The sequence below is a fragment of the Panthera leo genome, chromosome B3 (genome assembly GCF_018350215.1).
Source record: "Panthera leo isolate Ple1 chromosome B3, P.leo_Ple1_pat1.1, whole genome shotgun sequence".
Classification (NCBI taxonomy): Eukaryota; Metazoa; Chordata; class Mammalia; order Carnivora; family Felidae; genus Panthera; species Panthera leo.
This window is the reverse complement of record NC_056684.1, coordinates 84789725-84803478: the sequence shown is the minus strand read 5'-3', so window position 1 is coordinate 84803478 and position 13754 is coordinate 84789725. Positions and strand designations below refer to the sequence as shown.

The 13754-nt window shown below is 36.6% G+C and overlaps 1 protein-coding gene across 2 annotated transcripts in view; it reads right to left on the bottom strand.

Moving 5' to 3' along the window:
• The window catches only part of BRMS1L (BRMS1 like transcriptional repressor), a 30220-nt gene extending 17747 nt beyond the window's left edge, over positions 1–12473 (bottom strand). For both annotated transcript variants that reach the window (XM_042942996.1, XM_042942997.1), the window contains exons 1-4: positions 12194–12473; positions 8847–8937; positions 4178–4305; positions 2034–2113 (exon numbers count right to left, since the gene is read on the bottom strand). In XM_042942996.1, the coding sequence (XP_042798930.1) occupies positions 2034–2113; positions 4178–4305; positions 8847–8937; positions 12194–12335 (441 nt within the window). In that variant the 5' untranslated portion in view covers positions 12336–12473. The remainder of the gene's footprint in view (positions 1–2033; positions 2114–4177; positions 4306–8846; positions 8938–12193) is intronic.
• Between the last annotated feature and the right edge of the window lie 1281 nt (positions 12474–13754).

Below are 13754 nucleotides of genomic sequence, written 5' to 3'. Positions count from 1 at the left end.
TAAGAGGAAGATCAGAAGAAACAAACTGCCATTATTAACAAATGACATTACTATCCACATGGAAAATCTAATGAGTTTGTAATTAAATTATTAGAATTAAGAGAAGTAGATAAGGTTGAATATCAATATACAAAATGATTTTTTATACAGCAGCAAGAAATAAAAAGTAAATTTTTTAAAAGATGTTACTAAACAAGAACAAAAAATTTTAACAATAACAAGTATAAGAAGAGCAAGGTAAAATTATCAGTTTATTGAACTACCAAGACTTACTAGACTGAAAGCAAGGTATTATGCTACCAGTGCAGAAGCAGTCAAACAGACAAATGAAACAAATTTAAATGGCTATAAACAGGGGTGTCTGGGTGGCTCAGTTGGTTAAGTGTCTGACTCTTGATTTCAGCTCAGGTCATGATCTCACAGTCTGTGAGATCAAGCCCTGTGCTGGACTCTGCGCTGACAGTACGGAGCCTGCTTGGGATTCTCTCTCTCTCTTTCTCTTTCTCTATGCCACTCCTCCCCAAAATAAATAAATAAACATTAAAAAAAAAAAAAAAAAAAAACAGCTAGAAACACTCTGGCATATAAGTGGACATTTGATATAAAAAAGATGAAGAAAAAAGATGGGGGAAAAAGATGGAATTGCTGATTCCTGGTATAACAACAGAGTATGGAATAAACAGTGTCGACGTTACCTATCCATATGCAAAAACAAATTAGATGCATACTTTATACCACATGCAAAAATGAATTAGAGGTAGTCTAGCAATCTAAACGTTAAAAAGCAAAATTTCAACGTTTAAAAGCAAAATACATTTTTTTTTACTTCAAAATGGGAAAGACATAGAAAGCACATATCATAAAGGAAAGATGATAAATTCAGCTACATTAAAATGTAAAACGTTTGTTCACCAAGTTATCAAAAAGAGTGAAAAGACATTCCATTGCCTGGGTAAAAATATTTGCAAAGCACATAACCAGCAAAGCATTTATATCCAGAATATATAAAGAACCTCTACAGTTGATGAGGAAAACACTAACAGCCCAACATAAAGGCAAAAGATATGAACAGGCACTTCTTAGGAAAACAAATCCAAGCAGCCAGTAAACATCAAAAAGATGTTTCATCTCAGCTGTAATCAAGAAAATGAGGGATGCCTGGGTGGCTCAGTGGGTTGTCTGACTGGATCAGGTCATGTTCTCACAGTTCATCGGTTCAAGCCCTGCATAGGGCTCTGTGCTGACAGCTCAGAGCCTGGAGCCTCCTTGAGATTCTGTGTCTCCCTCTCTCTCTGTCCTTCCCTCTCTCTCTCTCTCTCTCTCAAAAATAAATTAAATAAATAAATAAACAAACAAATAAATAAATAAATGAATGAATAAAATGAAACACATTCCACCATTTTTTTAATCTACTCTTAATATTTTAATAATTTACAAAGATAGAATAAAATAATAAAAGATAAGAATGATGACAGAATTTGTTATCTTATTTCCACTAATGTATTTATGATCTTACCTATGTTATATGAAAAGTTATCTGCAAAATGAGCACTAGTTTTAAACACTATCCAAAGAGACTTTCTCCATAGAGAAAAATACATCTATTTTTTCCCCATAAATAGAGAATTCTGTCCTAAGATGAGGAAATAGATCTAGAGAGTCAAATTAATAATAAGCCCAACATTCCAACTGTACCACTAGATTCACACTTTTTTAGTCTAAACTTGAATATTATACTAATTACACTAATATTTTCAGCAATGCCAAATGACACGATCATGACAAAGTCTTTTTAAGGTAACAGTTGCAAAACTTCTAAAATTATCTCCCTTCATTCTTTTCTATGGTCCCTTCTTTGTGTCCTATTTACAATACAGCTTCTGCTGCACTTGTATTAAAAAAAAAAATCATACAAGTGATAAACTAAAGCACAATTTAATTTTGTTTCACTTATTTTATTTACTTTACCTACCACACTCAGAAAGACTTGAAGGGCTGAAATTAGATTAAAAGTAAAAGTAAAATAACAGTACCTCACAATGCTGGCGAGAGGCTTGAATTTCACATTCATATTTGTTCTTTACAGATTCTAAGCAGAGCTCTCTATAGATTCCTGCAACCAAACACAATTACTCTGATTACGTTAGCATTAATGAGTTTCGTTAACACTTCCCTACAGGAATTCTGTCCAACTGTATTTTATAAGATGAGTCAGGAAGAAACTGACAAGTGATTCTAACTTAATCTTTAAAAATTGAAAATAAAAAGGCTCAGTTAAAATCCATATCAAAGCAGCCTAGAGAATTAAGAATTTAAGAGCGAGGAAGAAACAACACTGCAAATTTTAGTTCTTACTCCATTCTTCTAAAGAATACTCCTAAAATGTTTGATAGAGAATGAGAAAAATGAAAATAAAACTCCTTTCCTATGAAAAGTAATCTCTCAGGACTCATAATGGAAATAGTCAATAAACTCTGGTTTCATTAATCACATATTCTCCAAGTAACAAGTGGATACCATAACCAACAAAACCACTATTTTTTTTAACTATTATTTTCAGAGTCCAAACCTTCCAAAAGGATTAATGTATAAACTGATACAACAAAATGTATAAACTGATAATGATGTTTGAGTGCTCCTGATTTTTCTAGAGAATGGATGCTCAAGAGAGTTTCACTTCAAGCTACCTGAAAGCAATAGTATGAAACAATAGTGCAAAATAGTATAAAACGTGGCGTGCAAATACACCATCACAAAAATGGCAAACAAAGGCTCTAGATGTATACACCAAACTCAGTCCCATAGTTGACCCTAGAAATGTGATTCTTTCTTATACAGTAAAGGCATGGGACAGATATCTGGAACTGTGCCATTAGCAACACATTCGCACACACAATATTCTCTGTACAAGAGGCCACATAGTAGAAAAGTGAATAACTGATTCAAGTAATTCTTCCTAAATATCCAGTAAGTCTCACTTAGTTGTTTTTTTGTTTTTTGTTTTTTTTTTTTACTATCTTCTTTTAACCTCTTTTTTTTTCACTTTTATTTTGCAATGAATATAGACTGACAAAATGTTGCCAACTTAATATAGTACAGGTAGTTCCCTTGGACCTTTCACTCAGTTTTCCCCATGATAATATCTTACATAATTAGAGTACAATATCAAAGCCAAGACATTGACATTCATACATTCTGTACACTATTCAGATTTCACCAGCTTTGTATGCACTTAGTTACTTGAGTATGTATGGGTATAGCTTTATGCATCACTTAGTTCTTTTAGAATGTCAAAGAAAATTAAGGACTTGTTTACTTTTCAGAGTGTGGTAAGCCAACTTGTAAAAATAGCAAGTTAAGTATCATATCATCTACATATTCAGTATTAAGCATTCAAGAATAAAATTTGGTTTAAGGTAGAAATAATACAAAAAGAACCTATTATGAACAATGCTTTAGGTATTACATAATAGGTACAGGAGGATCAATTAGTGTCCCCCAAAAAGAAAAAAAAATCAGCACCTCCATTAGTTAAAATTCAGTTTTAGTCCAACTATGAAAAAACATAAGTGATCTTCAAACAGATGTATCCTTTGTCATGTGTGCTAGGACACAATTCTGAGGCTGGATTCCAATAATAACAAAAGACTGAAGTTTAACCATACAAGTATAGTATATTTTCATTTATTCATAGCCACAAATCAGTGACCAAACTTATCAAAATAATAAATTATCATTAAATTACAGAGTTGAAGACTAATTCCCTATTCCATAACATCCTGATCAAACGTTTTGTCGATGTTTTTATAAATAAAAAAATCCTTGTCACTCCTATAGATGAAAAGTACTAAGAGTACTAAGTTGAAACTTAATTTAGGTAACAGGAAAATTCAACTGAAATACTAACAGTTGCTCTTAATAAAAGTATCATGTCTCTAATTGTTTCACATGTGGAAGTATCGTCTCAACAACTCTGCTAGCAATCTGATATCCCACAGCAGCAGAGGAAAGCAAGAGGCATTTAATAAATGATTGTGGGCTGATTGAGTGAAATGCTCTGTTCACTGTAAATATATTTGTGATTTCACTAACAAGAAACACTCACTTGACAAACACCTTTTAAATCTAGTGAAGAGTTCATATTCTACTAAATGGAAAAGATGTTTCACTTTCCTACCTGCTACCTTTGTACGAATTTGCATATTTTCTTGTAAAGTTGCCAGTGGTTCCAAATATTCTGGTGCTTTTCCAGCTATGACTTCTTGTAGTTTTGCATCCACCTGACTTAATCGTTCTTTATAAAGTCTTAACAAAGCAAAAATTAAAATATTAATTTTAAAAGCCCAACAAAGGCTAACATACCATTTTAAACATTATCTCTTCCTAATATCATTCATATTCTAATAACCTACCAAGTGTATTTTTTTCTTGATCTTAAGTGAAAAACTCAGTTACATTACTTGACTTTATGCACATAATCACAAAGTAGATTTTATATTTAGATATATCATTCTTCAATAATTTACTCAGTACAAAAAATACAACTAAGCTACTACTTTTTTGCACTCTACATGTTTGGTTTTGTTTTAACTGCAGAACAATAAATCAATTCAAGGAGAAAAGGTTATTTAAAACACTTTTAAAAGAAACAAAAGAAATCGGGGTGCCTGGGTGGCTCAGTTGGTTAGGCATCTGACTTTGGCTCAGGTCATGATCTCACAGGTTCCTGAGTTTGAACCCCGCGTTGGGCTCTGTGCTGACAGCTGAGAGCCTGGAGCCTGCTTCAGATTCTGTCTCTCTCTCTCTCTCTCTCTCTCTCAAAAATAAACATCTAAAATTTTTTTTAAAAAACAAAGAAATCATTTTGAACACTTTAGATATAAACATTACTAGTTGTCAAAATAAAAAATTCCCTGGCTTCTCTCCACCTTTCCTGAAAAACAGTATTATAATATTCAGCCTACTTGGTTTTTAAAGAACAAAGAGGAAGTAGAGTGATGAAGGTAAAAACCAATGGCTACAGAACTTGTGTTCTGGCATACCCAGTTTGTCTGGACTGCAAATGAAGAAGGTATAACAAAATGGTTGCTCAATGGATGCAGAAATGAAATATGGGGCTGGGAACCCCTGTTGCTGTATTTGTGAGTTTACATACAAATACTCTAATTTGCCAGCTGTCACACCTTTAACTTCACCTTGATTATCAATGACAGACAACTCAAAGTTTACTTCTGGCAATAATCCTACAGGATAGAACTCTTTTTAAGGATGGATGTCTACATTGTCATTCTTTACAAAAGGCACTTGTGATCCTGGCTTTGTGCATTTCATAGATATCCTAAAAATTTCAAAGCAGGTTAACAATTTAAGATCATTTGTAAATTCTTTTTTTTGACATTCATTACTTTATCAAGGATGAAGAATATGTCACAAGGATGGCATGTAGTAAGTTCTAAAAGAAACCACTGATTATGCTTGTAGGTGTTAGTATAACTAGCAGTTAGCTTTTGAAAACATTACAATACCTGGCTTTCACATAAAAATTATCTTTCTTCGTGAAAATATGAAGTGGGGGCACCTGGGTCCTTTAGTTGGTTAAGCATCCAACTCTTGATTTCAGCTCAGGTCATAATCTCACAGTTCATTAGACTGAGCCCCACACTGAGTGCAGAGCCTGCTTGGGATTCTCTCTCTCTCCCTCTCCTTCTGCCCCTCCCCAACTTGCTGTCATGCACACTTGCACACACTTGCACATACTCTCTCAAAAATCAATAAACTTAAAAGATAAAGAAAATATAAACCAATACAATTAAGACAATCAGGGAGGGGGCTGGGAGGATGGGTTAAATAGGCAATAGGGATCAAGGAACGCACCTGTGATGAGCACCAGGCGATATATGGAATTATTGAATCACTATAGTGTAGACCTGAAACTAATATAACACTGTATAGTAACTAGAATTAAAATAGAAGCTTAAAAAAAAGACAAGAAAATCAATATTGAATGTCTATAATTGATCATTATAATTAGCATAAAGATTTGTATGATTTTGAAGAATTCAAGCAACTTTGAGTATTAATACAATAAATATTTTTCTAAACAAAAATGGAAAAATTATCTGAGTTAACTACCAAAATAATACATTATCATCTCTGGGTTAAATTTTTCTAAAACTCAAGATACAATGATAAATGAATGTGCAAAGTCAAAAAACTTAATGTGATAGCTACAGCTTTTGAAATCATAAATACAACTTCAGGCAAAATGCTAAAAATTCAATACAAATGATGAATGTACTGGAAAAACATCAGCCTTAAAATATCAATAAGGTATCCTGAATAGGTGAACAGTGTCTTGAATGAAGAGGCTATGTGAATTAACAATATTCAATTAACTACCCTTTTAAAAGAATAGATTCCTCAAAATCAGTATCATTTCAACAACCTTAAAATTCAAGTATAAACTCACCAAAGCCAAGAATCAGGAGTCCCTTAGCAGCAACCACAATACTATTCAGAGTAGATGCCCAATTAATGTTTACTGGATACTGAACATTGAAATACATGAAAATTTGGGCAGTGTAAGTTCCTCTATCTTTTTTAATGAAGTGGAAGAACCTTCCACCAATATCCAAACTGCCAAATGGTGGATTTTCTGCCTTATGAAAGAAGTGCTATTATGCCCTCTGGTGCTAGAACAGGAGAAGCAGGAGAATTTGTTGATGTTGTTGTTATCATATCTCCCACCTCTTCTACAGAGGATTTGAGACTGCTCACAGTACAACAGAATAAAAATAGCAACAATGCAATTGGGGCAGATAAAAAAAAAGATAATTATAAACCTGATGCAAGGATTATTTCTTTCTAAAACACATTTCTGAATACCAATTTCTTCTTCTTTTTTTTAATGTTTATTTTTGAGAGAGAGAGACAGAGCATGAGAAGGGTAGGGGCAGAGAGAGAGGGAGGCACAGAATCTAAAGCAGGCCCCAGGCTCCCAGCTGTCAGCAGAGAGCCTGATGCAGGGCTCGAACCCACAAACCGTTTAAGATCATGACCTGAGCCAAAGTTGGACACTTAACCAACTGAGCCAACCAGGCACCCCTGGATACCAATCTCTTGAGAAAGAATCCTATTAATAGTGGTAATGGGTCTACTGTTAATATGTTTCTGAGATGAATGAGGCTGGTGGGAGAAATGGCTGGTAATGAGCCATGAAAATGCAAAATTCAAGGCAACTGCCAGCCCCAAGATGAGCAAGAGTAGGCTTAAAGACTCACTAGGTGCAAAGTTCTCCTTTGTAATATATTATATTAGAGCTTTACAGTACTTTTCATTTCTTGGATAACCATAAAATACACTTTAAAAGCTCAATAGGTGTATCTTAATTGTGTGAGAATTATTCATTCATGGATTACCAGTGCTAAAATATAAAAATACAAATTTGTTTCCTCTTTTCCAGAATGATTCTGGATGAACTCTCCATGTTGCCCAAATAATGGATCCCTTGGGGATCCAAACTGATTCAAATTTACAATCAATAATGTAAATCTTTAGAATAAAAAAATGATACCATGTTTTTTAAAGCCAAAGTTTTAAATTTTGGATTATTTATACCAATATGTTGCACTAGCTTGGAACATTTATATGTTCACCTCTCATACCAATGAAAGTTAAGACCAGAAATGTCATAAACAGCAGGATACATTTGATAAACAAATCTGTCCCCTTTTAGTCTGGCAATTCCAGATATTAACCATGTTTTCATCTGTTCTCTGGGCCTCTCTAGGGAAGAGGTAAGAGAGAAGAATAAACAGCAAAATTATGAAGAATTAATGAACTGAAGAGCCAGCTTCCAAATAAATTAGGTGTCTATAGTCTCAGAAGTTTCTTTCATTTACAATTCCTAACACGTAGCTATACCCCATGACCTTGCCAGCAAGTTCTGAAGTAAAAGCTCACATTTAAGATTTTTTTTAAATATGTATCTGCATCTATTCTGTTCTCTCAAATCACTGGGGCCCATTCTTGTGTAACCAACTTCTCATAAGAGTTCTGGCATTATAAAGAGGGGGAGAAAACAGTATCTAATAAGCACCACTATGTGCCAGCCAAGACTAAGAATTTCACCTACTGCTCATACAATCCTAACAGTTCACAATAAAATAGCTACTATTACACCTTTTTAATCTGTGAAAAAAGCCTGGATTCAGAGCCTGTGCTCTTTCTACTCCCCTATATTTCCTCCAAAGTAATGCCTTAGTGGAAGGAATGTCACTAGGAAGTCACTAGTCACTAGTACTAGGAAGCAGAAGGCCTAGCTTACTTTATCACTTGCTGATGAACTATGGGCAAATCACTTCACTCCTCTGAGCATCAATTTTCTCACAGGTAAGGATGGATATCTGCCAACCTTACACAGTTGCTTCCAGAGGCAAACTAATGTGAAAACATGTATGTATTACCCAATGTTGATTAAAACAAAAATCACATGCCATTTTGGGGAAATATTCTGTTATTCTAAGATTTTTAAAAAGCTATCTTTATTCAATCATTTAACAAAGAAATGAAAGAAGCAAATTAGAACCAAGGGTCCAACCACCCAGGGAAAACATTTTAATTACCAACATCCACATAGAAATCTTATTATACACCCCCAAACCTGTCTCAAAACCCTTAGTTTAGTTAATGAGGTCTTCAGAAGGCAAATAGTTGAAGCCTCTTTTAGAATAGTCTCATAAAATACAAAAAGGAAAATAGTTCAGTGAATAGAATTTCTCTTGTGCCAGTAAACATGTGACATGGTTGAGATTCAGTGACAATGACCTTCTGACATCATTACTTACTGATCCTTGAGATCGGTAAACTGTTTTTCTAGATTGGACATTTCATCTAAACATTCCATTCTTCTTCTTTCACAGTCTTCATCATCCATTTCTATTAATAAAAAGACAAATAGCAAAGAAAAAAATTAATTTTATGTTCCAAATTATCTGAATGTTAATTCAAATGGCTAAAGAAAAAAAAAGAAAGAAAAAAACTGTAATACGAAGTTAGATATGCAAGGCCTATATTAAGCCTTAAGAGAAAATTAATGTTTATCCAAAATAATTTCTACTAAAGGTTTTAACTTAAAATATAATTGAGAGTTAAAGCTATAGCAATCTCTAGACCTTTTTGTTTTTATTCATTTTCAAATCACTTTAAACGGCTGACATCAAGCTTTACTCTTAAGTAATGAATCCATTTTTGGTTTATGTTCCTTCAACTCAACAGAACTTAAACACCAAAACGATTATGTCCATTAAAGGCTAATATTGCTCAAAAACACTTTTAGAATCCTTCTTTCAGAACTGCTTACATGACAGATTTGCCAGTTACAAAAGAAGAAAACTAATCTCATTCTGTTTACCACCAGATTTGTTGGTCTCTTACTCATATTCTCATTGTTCCCTCTCCCCAAATTACTGTAAGTGAGAAAGAGGAAAATGAAAAGAAAAAATAAGCAAACTTTTGAAGGAAAGCAACTGTTAAATTACCAGCTATCTCCTATATTCCTTTATCTTCTATTTTTACATCGCATATATTTCAACATAAGTGAAATAAGCGAAGCGTAAAATGATCTGCATCTCGATCTTCATTAAATAAAGGTCAAGCTATGGTAAAGAGTTAAACACACCAAGGAACAATAGGGTTCATTTTTTTTAACTTTCCTAAAACAGATTAAAATTATTTCTGATTCTTAATAGCTTACTCCTGGGCTATTTAAAACTTGGTCACGCAAGATGACTCACTTCCCAGTATCTCTGGATAGTATAGGTTTTTTTCTGTAGCTTTAGGACCTGCTCAGTACCAATGTTTGAGAAGAACAAAACTGTGGAAGTTTAACATGAAAGCCATTCAGCAGAAAAGAAATGCTTTCACAAGAAGCAAAACTGCATAATTTATTTAAATAGTTTCTTTGCACTTAAAAAAATCTGACATAGGGGCGCCTGGGTGGCTCAGTCGGTTAAGCGGCCGACTTCGGCTCAGGTCATGATCTCGCGGTCCGTGAGTTCGAGCCCCGCGTGGGGCTCTGTACTGACTGCTCAGAGCCTGGAGCCTGTTTCGGATTCTGTGTCTCCCCCTGTCTCTGACCCTACCCCGTTCATGCTCTGTCTCTCTCTGTCTCAAAAATAAATAAAAACGTTAAAAAAAAATAAATAAAGATGATACAACTGAAAAAAAAAATCTGACATATAGTTCAAATTATTACATTCTTCACAAATTAAGTTGTCCATTATTTTCTGGGAAGGAATAAAAAATCAGTGAAAAATCACTGAGAATTTTAACAAATAGATGTCACTTTGTGAGATCTTCAGCTCTTATGAAAAAAACAACACTTGGAGATAAAATGTTTTACAAATCTAAAAAATGTGTTTACACACAGCCTAGGTGTTCTTTCTCTGTATTGCTCACTTTTGAAATCTCACCTACTTTCACGGTTACACGGATGAATGACTTCCAAATCATGCTTCCTAGCCCAAGCAGGTCCCAATGCTACATTTCCATCTGTCAGTTGACACTCTGACTTAAATATACCACAAGCACCTCAAAAGCAACATGTCTGAAATACTCTATCTTCCACCTTCATCTCAAATATTTCACTTTTCTATTTCTATTCATGCTACCACCATCTCCTCGTATCTGGGGTTTTCCTCTTACCTTCACTCCTAAACTCACATTCACCAATTGTGCATTGTGGTTTTTGTTTTGTTTTTTTTTTTCATTTTTGAAATCTTTTACATCTATACTTCTTTCTCATTCTCTAGCTCAAATCCTCCCAACAAAATCGGTTTCTCACTCTTTTGAATAAGCCTTAAACTCTAGTAGCCTTTGCATTTTTTTCTTACATTCCTCCCAAGCCAACATATCACCCCAATCCAAATTCTACCCATTCGTCAAGATAATTGAGGTAATCCCACCTTCTTCAACTAGCCTTTCCTGGCCACCCTATTCAGAAAAGATTTCCTCTGGTCTCTGAAATCCTATAGCATTGTTTACAGTTAAGTATTTATTTGGCAGTTTAATCAAGTTCTGGTTTATGACAACTGTTTAATTGAGAACAGATCATAACTATTTATTTACACCTCACAGAGTAGTGTCCAGTGCATCTCAAGGAAGTCACTCATAAAGGCCTATTTGGAATGGCTAGTTTATTGACTGAAATTACGTACTTCCATGGAGATTTGCTTTTAAAGAGAAACCTGAAAAGAGGGTGTCCGGGCATTAACAGATTGTCATCAGTCCTTGCTTTACATAACCAATAATCAGGCCAAGACGAGAAAGTTTAAGTTTAATTCTCATCATATGGAAAGAAGAAAATCCAGGCTGGCATATATTCCATTTCTCTTTTTAATAACCATCCTGAAAGTGTGCAAAATCCATCTGTGGTGGTAATCTGCCCCCCCCCAGTCCCCCAAAAAACCTACAAAAAACCTGAAACAGCCCCAAATTGGAAAAGATTACAAGAAAGAAAAGATTTGGAAAATTTCAGAGTTGCCCAATATCTGCCAGTTTATAAGTATATGAAGATCCAAAATCACCCCTGACGGGCTCTCAGTCTTGCAAAGTTCAGACAGATGCTGTAAATGGGACAGCTCCAAGTCGGCCCCCGCAAGAACGCTGATGTCAAGCGCTGACTGACAGGCTGACTTGGAAGCTGAGATTAACAAATTCTAAACCAGCCAAGAGCCGGCACAATTCTAACCGACCTCGGCCCTGACAACCCATGTTGAGAAGTAAGGGTTGGAAAGATGAAAAATAAGGAAAGAAGCCGGTGGTCTGGGGGTAAGAGGCATTTCCAGGGTCTCCCAGACAAGCTGCAAGGCATTCCCCACTTTGGTCGACAGCCGTGGGCACTGCCCGGAGGTCCCCAAGGCTGGTCCGACGGCGAGCAGGACTGCGCAGCGTCCGGGAACTGGGCGAGCCCAGGCCCGCGCTGGGTCCCGCCCCGCCAGCAGGGACCTGCCTGGAGCCAGGCAGCGCCCCACGATGAGTCCGGGTGCTGCCGAGGGCCGGGAGCCAGTCTCCGCCCCTTCCCTCTCTCCCCGCCCAGCACTCCCAGCAGGACGCAGCTGCCCGGCGTGCGGAGAGCGGCCTGTCGTGCGCCGGGCGCAAGGACTCAGGGTCCCGGCCCCGGTGGGTTGCACACCTGAGCTATCTCCATCCTCGGAGACCGACGAGCTCTCCGTGTCCTCGTCCTCTGAGCTGCTCCCCTCATTTTCGGCGTAGTCCACCTCCATCTCATCGTGATGGTTCGTCTCCTTCTTATCCCCTCGGGAATGGACTGGCATTTTCCAGCCGCGCCGTCGCTTCCCACTCCCGGCGCCCAGCCCAGCCACCGCCGCTTCAATGAAGGGCGCGCCGAACGCCCCGACCCACCCAGCGGCCGAGCGCGTTCTGAACCCCCTCAGCTCCTCCCCGCCCCCGGCCCGAACCTCACAACCTAACCCGCAAGCTCTGCGCTGGGAGCTCTGCCATTGGTGGAAGCAGTCCTCGAGCCGGGTGGGGTGGAGCTTGCCTTGCTCGGGTACGGTTGGTTGCCCGTAATTACGGCGCGGCCTTGCAATGTTTGTCGGGAGTTGTAGTCCTTACTGCTTAGACCTGCAGGGGCTGCCGCCTTCCAAGCTTCAACAACCGCGATCATTTCTTGCCTGTGGACTTCAAGTCCCACAAGGCACGAAACCTGATAGACTCGATCGCAGTATATAAACTAAACAGAAACAGATTGTGTGAATTTGGTCTGTATTTATTCTTTTCCCGCCAAGTGATTGTCTGAGCTCCCTGGCTATCCAAGATGTTACTGTCAGATGTGAAAAGGTGTTTTGCCTGAGGGTTTTCCTCCTCGTCGAGCCTGGAGGAACTGGAGAAAAGTCTCTTATACCTAAGTACCTTTATTACTGCTAATAAGCTATTATATTTAATAACTGCAGACGATAACTTGCATTTTCTGTGTTGCACAAAAATCTTTAAATCGTTCTTGAAACGTTTGCAATCAATAATATAGAAGGAAAGGAAGTTTTATCTTGTCATTTTCATTCTAGTATTTTTTGCATTCATTTTTTACTACTTCTAGCCTGGAGATGACACCAGGCTTGATTTAACTTAAGTTTCCGATGGAAAACATACATATTTGACTCAGTGAAATGTTATATTTTCTCAATGATAGGTAAAATAGACAAGCAAGGCTCAATAAGTATCATAATCACGATAACTCATATTAATTGACTATTTTTACTCTGTGTTAGGTATCCTGGTAAGCTCTTTACATGAGTCATAATGAGTTCAATTCTCAATTTAATAGCCCTGAAGTAGGCGCTATTATTATCCCCATTTTACAGAGAAGGAAACTAAATTTTCAGACAAATCTAAAAACTGTATTTTAGCTACTCAAACTGTATTTTAGGAGACAGAGCTTCTTGTTGAAGTGGCAATTTGCTATTGAAATGTTTCATAGAATATTGTGGATTGTACAGTATTTGTTTCTAAAACAGGAGGTCCAAAGACATTTGAGAGAGGATGGCAAGGGTATCCAGGCATAATTGCATTAAAGTTGGATTTAGAACTTAATGACAAACCATTTCAAGTTCTATCCATTTCTACAGGGTAAGATACAAACTTTAGGGCTTTTATTGTCTAGTGTCAGCCTACTTCTCTCCTTCTTACTATATTCTCCAAAACTGAACTTTTCAGTTGCTAAACACACAAACTGT